General features: G+C 41.7%; 1 protein-coding gene across 5 annotated transcripts in view; it reads left to right on the top strand.

The window, feature by feature from the left end:
• The window catches only part of Ide (insulin degrading enzyme), a 97,056-nt gene that overhangs the window by 34,868 nt on the left and 51,836 nt on the right, over nt 1–10,352 (top strand). For all 5 annotated transcript variants that reach the window (XM_029472379.1, XM_021151953.2, XM_021151955.2 and 2 more), the window contains 3 exons: nt 116–300; nt 1,578–1,785; nt 5,436–5,605. In XM_029472379.1, the coding sequence (XP_029328239.1) occupies nt 116–300; nt 1,578–1,785; nt 5,436–5,605 (563 nt within the window). The remainder of the gene's footprint in view (nt 1–115; nt 301–1,577; nt 1,786–5,435; nt 5,606–10,352) is intronic.

Genomic DNA, 10,352 nt, shown 5'->3' with positions numbered 1-10,352 from the left:
CCCTCTCTCTCTCTCCCTCTCCCTCCTCTCTCTCTTTCTCTCTTTCCTCCCTCCCTCCCCCTCTCTCTCCCTTTCTTAAGCAGTTACTGTATAACAAATATCCTTTTCTTTCCAGATTCCCAAAAAAGACTTACAGCACAATGAGTAATCCGGCCATCCAGAGAATAGAAGACCAAATTGTCAAGTCTCCTGAAGACAAACGGGAATACCGTGGACTAGAGCTGGCCAATGGCATCAAAGTGCTTCTCATCAGCGATCCCACCACAGACAAGTCATCAGCGGCCCTCGATGTGCACATAGGTACAGTCTGTGCACATAGGTGCACATAGGTGCAGTCTGTGGATGAGCCAAGGGCAGTAGTGTTGGATAGATGGTGCTGTGAGCATAAGAACCCGATAGTTATCACAGTTTCGTTTTTTTTCTTCTCATTTTTATTATTTTTGCTGTTTGTTTTGGTTTTGGTTTTGAGACAACCTAAAATTCACTGTCTTGCCCATGTTGGCCTCAGATTTGACGTAATCCTCCTGCTTCTCAAATGCTGAGATTATAGACACAAGCCACCATGCCTGCTTGTGGTGTTTTGAGACAGGGCCTCATTGTTAACCCAGGTTGACCTGGAACATATCTAATAGGGTCCTGTAAGGCTTCCAGCTTAGGTTATAGCAGCAAAGAGATCCATTTCATCCTCTATGCCAGTTACTTTCTTGCCATATTTAACTTGCTATTTTATAGACTCTTGAGCACACATTTTTTCTGTATGTAATGTCTCTTAAGCCCTATTCTACACACACACACACACACACACACATATATATATATATATATATATATATGTGCTTAATGGGAAAATACTTGTTTTCAATACTTTTTTTTTAATAAAAGCTTTAATTTAATGATACTTTAGTCTTTAGTATTGGGGAAACAAGGTAATATTGAGCAAATAACTACTACTTACCTTAATGAAGTGTTTTGCAAATATCACTTTGGTTTTTTCTTTGTTTTTGTTTTTTTGTTTGGCCTTCTCCCCTCCCCCGCACAAGGTCTCTGTTGTGTAGCCCTGGCTGTCCTGGAACTCAGTATGTAGATCTGGCTGCAAATATCTAATCTGTATTCAAAGTAGAAAGATAGGAATATATAAAAGACATAACCAAGGCAAAAGAAGTAAAGTATTCTGCTTAAAACATCACCACTTGGCTGGGGGTAATGGGACGTAGCAACTGGGAGCTAGAGGCAAGAGGCTTACTGCAGGCTGAAGACCAACATGGGGTACATAGAAAGACTGTGTCTCAGAACAGCAGCAAATGGAAAATTAGAAATAGGAGACCTTTGTAACTCCTCAAACCAGACTCCCCAAGGACATCACACAGTTGGCCCATGTTGCCCCTAAGTGATGTCCAGGCAGGAACTAGAGTCTATGTCTGCTTGTTTGCTTCCTAAATAATGGCATTTCAGAGCGCCCTCGCTAACTCCCTCTGTGCCTTGTCACGCTCAGAATTCCAAACCACTTACAATTCATCTTCATTTACTAGCCTTTAATACTGAGAAGTGATTAAGTCTTTGTGTGTTTTCTCTTTCAGGTTCACTGTCAGACCCTCCAAATATTCCTGGCTTAAGTCATTTTTGTGAACATATGCTGTTTTTGGGAACCAAGAAGTATCCTAAAGAAAATGAATATAGCCAATTTCTCAGTGAACATGCTGGAAGTTCAAATGCATTCACCAGTGGAGAACACACCAATTATTATTTCGATGTTTCCCATGAACACTTGGAAGGAGCCCTGGACAGGTAATACTGATGCCTTGCAAATTACTGAACTTGGTACAGTGAACATTAATAAAAATAGTAATCATTACTTTTATAAAGATGATATCACTGTTTTATAGTTTAGCAAAGGTCTGGTGGTCACCTGGACGCTGGCCCTTGCTACCAAGGTTGTTGACCCGAGTTTGCTCTAGGATCCACATGGTGGAAGGAGAAAACTGACCCCTGCAAGTAGTCCTCTGACCGCCGTGTGCATCCCCTCTCCTCCACCCTGCCCAAGATAATCAAATAAAGTAGTGTTTTGTTTTGTTTTGTTTTAAAGAAAAGATGTTTTGTAGGCAGGCATGGTAGTGTATGCCTCTAAACCTGCACTCTGTACGCAAAGGTAGATGGAGCCCTGTGAGTTCCAGGCCAGCCAGGACTACACAATGAGACCCTGTCTTTAAATTATACATATTTACTAGATTGTAATGGCACATACCTTTAATCACAACACTCGGGAGGCAGAGGCAGGAGGATCTCTGTGAGTTTGAGGCCAGCCTGATTTACAGAGTGAGTTCCAGGACAGCGAGGACTATACAGAGAAGCCCTGTCTTGTAAAAACCAAAACAATATAACAACAACAACAATAACAATAAATAAGAATACACACACATACACAGACGTGTGATTATTTTAACCAGTGCACTTCCCCACCCCCACTGTGTTTTATAGAGCAGAAAGGTAATGACAGCTGTCACATATTTACCTTGTAGTAGAAGGGAAATAATGACACAACTGTAGGCTGGCCTCAGGCCTATAAAATATTATATTGCCTTATAAAATCCTCACTGGCTTTCTCAGTCTAACTGGACACACATCTTTAACACACGGCTTAACAAAACTCTGACAGGGTCCAGAGAGATGATGGCTCAGCAGCAGGAACACTGCTGCTTCTGTAAAGATCTGGATTTGGTCCCCACCACCCACTTGGTAGCTCATACCCATCTCTAACTTCAGTTCCAGGTGATCTGATGCCCTCTCCTCCCTTTTGTATCAGACACACACATGGTACACATGCATCCATGCAGGCAAAACACTCATAAACATTTTTTAAAAATTAGAAATTAGCCATGCAGTGGTGGTACACACCTTTGATCCCAGCACTTGGGAGGTAGAAGCAGGCGGATTTCTGGGTTCGAGGCCAGCCTGGTCTACAGAGTGAGTTCCAGGACAGCCAGAGGTACACAGAGAAACCCTGCCTCAAAAAACCAAAAAACCAAAAAAAAAAAAAAGAAAAAAAAAAGAAAAGCACACTTTGTGTTCCAGAATGCTATATCTTAGATAATTCTCTTTCTCTTTAATTTGATACTTCTCGGTGATACTTACTTAGTGAATATAGAACTAAAAACAAAAAAAGCAAGATTCTGTGCACTAGTGTGTGGGTGCCAAGAGTTTGTGTTACGTGTTCATATGCAGGCAAGTGGATGCCACTGAGTACTTGTCGAGGTCAGATGACAGCCTTGCATGTCACTTCTTGACTTCACCATTTGAAGTAGTCTCTTGTCATTTACTACCACAGACCACACAAGGCTGGAGGTCTGCCAGCCATCTCCTGAGGAGTGCTGGGATTACAGACGCCTGGTGCTACTGTCTGGCTTTGTGTAGATTCTGGGGAAGCCCAGTTCAAGACTTAACTTTTGCACAGGAAAGCGCTTAATTCACTGGGCTACCTCCCCTGCTTAGATACACACTATCTCCCACTGTTTCACCTTTAAGTATAGTATTTTATGGACCAGGCTTGGTTAGGACAGCACAATTTCTTTTATTTAAACAAATTTAAATTTCTTGGATGTACTTTGTGCGTCCATGGGTGTCATGCACATGCAACAGGACACACATAGACGTCAGAGGACAGCTTGTGAGAGTCTCTGGTCTCCTTCCTCTATCAGACTTGGTGGCAGGCACCCTTACTTCTAATTTATGTATGTACATCAGAAGAGGGCATCAGATCCCATGGGACCACAGTTACAGAGGGTTGTGAGCCACCATGTGAACACAGGACTTCAGGAAGCGTAGTCCTATGGAATAAAGAAAGGTATATTATTTGGTTTTGTTAGAGCTACATACCATGTTATTTGTTGAATTGATGCTTATTAAAAATTCATAGACTATTTAGTATTTCATAAGAGCTCGTAATCCTGACTTAGTCAGACCGAGGTGACGAGGTGACATGCTTGAGTTTTTTCATTGCACTGTTTTTTGTTTTTTTTTTTTTTCCTACTAATTAAAGTTTTCCTAAAATTCAAGTCATACCTTCTAAAATTCAAGTCACTTAATTTGTCTGTCCTGAGGTGCCTGAGTTTTAATGAGATTCCACTGCAGGCTGTACATTTAAGTTATATGTGTGTAAGTATGTGAGTGTGTGAGAGAGATGTGTGGTATGTGTGTAATCTGTGTTTAAGGGTGTGTGTTAGTAAGTAAATGTGTGTGAGTGTCTTAGTGTATAAATGTATGTGATGTGTATGTGATTATAATGTGTGTGAGACAGTATGTATGTATGTGTGTGAACATGTGTGAGTGAGTGTCTGTGTTGGGGATAGAGTGCGTGCATATGTCTTGATGCATATACAGAGGAGAGAGGACAACTTTTTTTTTTAAAAGATTTATTTTATGTATGAGTACACTGTCGCTGTCTTCAGACACACCAGAAGAGAGCATCAGATCCCTTTACAGATAGCTGTGAGCCACCATTGTGGTTGCTGTGATTTGAACTCAGGACATCTGGAAGAGCAGTCAGTGCTCTTAACCACTGAGCCATCTCTCCGAGGACAACTTTTAGGATTTGGTTTTCTCTTGTTACTGAGGGTTCCTGATATCACAGTTAGATTGTTAGGCTTACAAGGCAAGTACTTACTTGCTGAGCCATTTCACTGGCTGCACACTTAAGATTTGACAAAGAATTATCAACTGCTTTTCTATCTTTTTGAGGAAACTTAAGTTTCATAGACATGTTAAACTGTAAATCTTGTTTTTTAAGATTTATTTATATTTATTTATATGAATACACTGTAGCTGTCTTCAGACACACCTGAAGAGGGCATCAGATCTCATTACAGATGGTTGTGAGCCACCATGTGGTTGCTGGAAATTGAACTCAGGACTTTGGGAAGAGCAGTTGGTTGTTCTTAACCCCCAAACTGCTAATCTTAGGTAGACTACAGCTGTCTCTTAAGGTCAGTTTTGACCTTTTGATGTTAAGATATTGCTATTTTCACTAATTTTAGCATCTCTGGAGAGATCAACACCCCTGGATTTACATTTGCCCAATACTGTACTTTTCTTCTATTGTTAGTACCTCTTTTATATTTTTTTCTTAGAACACTGGTACTCCCTCCGAATCCCCATTAAAGTGAGATAAGATCTCACTTTGTCCTTGGGCTATCCTAGAATTCAATGTGTAGATCAGGCTGGTCTCTAACTCAGTGTCTGCCCACTGAGTGCTGGGATTAGAGGCACCCTACCCTAATTATTCCCCCTTGGTCTCATGCATTCTAGCACGTATTGTATCCCTGTGCTATGTCCTCAACCCTATTTTCTTCAGATCTTATGTAATTCATATTAAAGTTTCCTTCTAAATGCTGTTGTTTTAAAGTCACAGTTCTCAAGTTAGCAATTCTGTTTTATGTTTTTAGGTTTGCGCAGTTTTTCCTGTGCCCCTTGTTTGATGCAAGTTGTAAAGACAGAGAGGTGAACGCTGTCGATTCAGAGCATGAGAAGAATGTGATGAACGATGCCTGGAGACTCTTCCAGCTGGAAAAGGCTACGGGGAACCCCAAACACCCCTTCAGCAAATTTGGGACAGGTTTGTCAGCTTCCTGCATCAGCTGCTGCTCCTTGATCTCCTTGAATCTCACAGGTTTCCTGCACAGCATTTTCATTGTTCCGGCTTGAATCCCATTCAAATAGGATTCCACTTATTTCAGGAGCGGAACACTTAGGAGCCGTGTGGTTACTACCTGGGGCTTCAAACACGCTGTGCAGACATTCTCAACTAAGCAGCACCCTGACTCTTTGTCCTTGTTTTTTTGAAACTGGCTTTTTTTGCCCTGAAACCCGAGCTAGCCTCGAACTTCAAATCCTCCTGCTTTAGCTTCCCTACTGCTGGAATTACAAGCCGTTAACCAGAAAGGTTATTGTGCTTTTTAAAATACTTTAGTTACTATAAAATATAAAACAATGATAACATACTGTGTAGTATCCTTATACATGTGTTTATTTTCCAAATTAATGTTTTTGAGTTTAGATACTATTTCCTAGACATAAAATAGATCAGAGAAATTGACTTAACTGTAGAATTAGGTGTCTGTCGAAGTTACAGTTAGAGCTGTAGGCATAGTGGTTTCCTAATTGTACTCTTATGGAAATCTCCCTCCCTCCCTTTTTTCCCCTCCCCTTCCCTTCCCTCCCCTTCCCTTCCCTTCCCTTCCCTTCCCTTCCCTTCCCTTTCCTTTTCTCTTTCTTTCTTTTCCTTCCTTCCTTCTTCCTTTGCTTCCTTCCATCTCTCTCTTTTTCTCTCATTCATTCATTTATTCCTTCATTCAGAGGGGGTCTTTTGTAGCTCAGCTTGTTTTATCACACTGTGTGGAAGATGGGTGACCTTGAACTCTTGATCTGCCTGCTCTGACTCCCAAGTGCTAGGATTACAGGCCTGACCACCACATTATTTCTTTTTAAAACCAAATCCCTGGTAGGTATCCATATGGCTTTTCTTCTTTTTCCCATGCATACCTTTGGTTTTAGTTTAAATCGGAAGCCTTTGTTCGTCTGTGTTTGGTTTTGGTTTTTGACTGTGGGTTCTTGTTTCCCCTGTCCACAGAAACGACAGTGGGAGCAGTTGAGTGTTTCCACAAGCAGTCTGGGAGCAGGAAAGGAGACATTGTAGTTGTGGTTGTTCTCAAGTGGTTGATTTCTCCAGCTCCAGCCCCTTAGACACTGAGCAACTGCGTGTAGTCTCCTGGGAAGGAGGTGAAGCAGAAGTCAAAGAGTGGGTGACTTTGTTTGACACTTAGGTGGGCAGGAGCAGGTGGGAGGGCTGTGGGCAGGGCTGCGTTCTGCTGTGGGATGACAATGTTCTTAATTGTTGTGTACTCTAAATTGTTATGTAATCTTACATAACAGGTTCCAAAATTATAAATGGGGCCACGTTTACTTTGTCAGTTGGCAAGTAATTTTTTTATTTCTCAGTATGTGAAGGGTATTGTCTGCACTACTAGCAGGGTTAAAGTTTAGGTGAGAAAGTCAGGCAAACCCAGGATTTCCTAGGCGTCAAATCAGGCACAATTTCCCAAGATCGATCTATCTATCTCTCTCTCTCTCTCTCTCTCTCTCTCTCTCTCTCTCTCTCTCTCTCATTTATTTATTTATTTTTGCTTTTTTTGTTTTTTTGTTTATTAGATATTTTCTTTATTTACATTTCAAATGTTATCCCCTTTCCTAGTTTCCCCTCTGAAAATCCCCTATCCTCTCCCTTCCCCCTGCTCCCCAACCCATCTACTCCTGCTTCCTGGTCCTGGCATTCCCCTATACTGGGGCATAGAACGTTCACAGGACCAAGGGCCTCTCCTCCCATTGATGACCGACTAGGCCATCCTCTGCTACATATGCAGCTAGAGCCATGTATTTTCTTTGATTGGTGGTTTAGTCCCAGGGAGCTTTGGGGGTACTGGTTGGTTCATATTGTTGTTCCTCCTATGGGGCTGCAGACCCCTTCAGCTCCTTGGGTCCTTTCTCTAGCTCCTTCATTGGGGACCCTGTGCTCCATCCAATGGATAGCTGAGAGCATCCACCTCTGTATTGTCAGGCTCTGGCAGAGCTTCTCAGGAGACAGCTATATCAGGCTCCTGTCAGCAAGCTCTTGTTGGCATTCACAGTAGTGTCAGGGTTTGGTGGTTGTTTATGGGATGGATTTCATTTTTTCTTCTTCCACCTACCTTGCTGGCTTTTATTGAATGCTTTCCTAGAGTGTTTTGTGTATTTATTGGCTTGTTTTTGTTTAGTGTTTCAGATGACCTTACAGTCACAATGTTTTCCCTCAGCCTCCTGAGTGCTGTGTGTTGTACATGTAGCCCATGCTGGCCTGAGACGCACAGTCCAGGCTGGCCTTTTGAGTGCTGGAGTTGCAGGCGTACCCCATATCTTTGTTCTCTGCCTGGGAGCTGTGAGAGTTCTGTGCAGATATCGGGTGCTCACTCACTGTCCCGTGTGTGCTGTGCACGTCTTTTATGAGGCCTGGGTTGCCTTTTCATTCTGTTGGTCTCTCTTTTGATCTTCTATGTAAAGGTTTGTTAGTTTCGTGTAGTTCACTTATTTTGCTTGTCTAGCTTGAATCTGTGATGTGGGATCAAAGTCATTGCTGTGGCCAATAGCATGAGAGTCTCCTCTGCGCTGTTTCTAGACGCCTTTCTAGACGCCTTCTGTGGGGTCTGTGTTCACCTTGATTCTAACTTTTCTCTTTGGTGTTCACACAAAATGGCAGGTATTGGATCAGATTAATTTTTTTAATTTAGTAATTTATAGATATTTAGTGCTATTACTGGATGTTGAGTATAGAGTTTAGGATATAAAGAAATAAGTACTTTAAAAGGAATCATTAATTTTTTTTAAAACATTTTTAATTTTTGTTTTGACATAGTGTTTCCCTACACAGTCCTGGCTGTCCTGGAACTCACTATGTACACCAGGCTGGCCTTGAACTCACAGAGATCCACTGGCCTCTGCCTCCCAAGTGCTCGGATTAAAGGTGTGCGCCACCATGTCTGGTGGAATAATTAATTTTAAACATAACATTTATGTAGATTGATCATCTTGATCATCATTTACATGCTTATTTGTGTGTTCTATGTATGCCCTGTATGTGAGTGCTTATGGAAGCCTGAAGAGGGTATCAGGGCCTCTGAAACTGGAATTATTGGCAGTTACGAGGATGTGAATGCTAAGATTAGAACTTAGGTTCTAATTCCTGAGTCATTCTTCTGCCCCCAAATCTGATTAGATTTTCAAAAACATAAAACTAGTTCCAAAGCTTCCATCCTGAATATAGTTTGAACCGGAGTTCTAGCGTGTTCCATTGTAAAACCGTTTGTTGGGCCAGCAAGATAAAGAAACACCAAATGCATGCCATGGCTGGCAGATGTCCACGTCCCCTCAGGCTGCTGTAGCTGAAAGTCTGTCCCACATCCCCGCCCCACCCCTCACCACAGATATTTGGGTCAAAGCCACTTTTCAAAAGCCACTTGGAATAGTGTGTCCTATCAACACAGGCTTGTAGCAAGGAAACATTCTGAGAATCAGTTATAAAAACGTGTGGTTGTGTATGATGATCTACTCTGTAATTGCTCCATTTGGGACGTGGAGGCCAAAGGATCAGGAATTCAAGCAAGGTCATCCTGAGCTGCATAGCTATATAGAGAGTTTAATGTAGCCTGGGCCACATGCTATGCTATCACAGACAAAGGTAGGGTACGGCTATGATGTGGGTGAAGTATGTGCAATCTATAGGATGAGAGCTCTCCTTCACTGGCCACTCCCTGCTCTATCTGAATTTTTTACAAAGTTCAGTGGAAATATTCAATGACGTGATCTGTAGCCTAAAACAGTGACTACAGTAGCATCAGCTCCTGCCAACTGGGCCAGTCACAGAGTTCCTGCTGGGCCACTGTCAGCTTCCTGCCCTTGACCTTTAACATGACAACTTTATGCTAGTGATGTTCTTCTACTGGGTGTGTGGCGTTTACTTGTCTCTCTGTGAAATAGTATGTGTTGATCCTCAGGGTCTTCCCTCCCTACTTATGATTTTTTAGTTCTATTATTCTCTATTGATTAGCTTGTAGATGCAATGAATAGAAAATTTCCTTTTCTATTTGGTGAGCCAGTGGCACGATCATTGCACAAAAAACAGGACAAACGCTCCATTCATTCTATTCATTTACCAATTTTTAAAGTGGTGTGTTGATTTCCTGTCATTCTTCAGAGATAACCAATTTGTTTTTGAGTATCACAATATACTTGTGGCTATAGAAATGCTCAACATATTTTTAACTGACTTAATTGTTACTATTTTCTAAGCTATTCCATTTATATTTTTATGTAACAAGATAAAAATACATACACACACACACACACACATACATACATATGTTTGCTTCGATTTGTTTTTCAAAACAAGGTTTCTCTGTGTAGTCCTGGCTATCTTCGGACTCTCTCTATAGACAAGACTGGCCTCAAATCCAGAGATCCTCCTGCCTCTGCCTCCCAAGTGCTGTGATTAAAGGTGTGTGCCACTACTGTCCTGCCATAATTTTTTGTCTGTCTGTCTGTCTTTCTCCTGTTCCTTTGTTTTCATGATGCTGGGTATAGAACTTAGAGCCACATGCCTGTTCAACAAGCAATCCACCATTGAGTTACATACTCTCTTCACTTCTGCTTTTCTTTTGGGGTTGGGTAGCTATGGAAAGTCAGAAATTTTACTAAAAAACAAGAACTGAATCAGTCAAAGTGTTCTTGATGGTGGCACTTGGGAGATTTCTCCTGAAATCCTCTTTTTATAACGC

Source organism: Mus caroli, chromosome 19, assembly GCF_900094665.2.
Source record: "Mus caroli chromosome 19, CAROLI_EIJ_v1.1, whole genome shotgun sequence".
Taxonomy (NCBI): Eukaryota; Metazoa; Chordata; class Mammalia; order Rodentia; family Muridae; genus Mus; species Mus caroli.
This window is presented reverse-complemented; position numbering and strand designations above follow the sequence as displayed.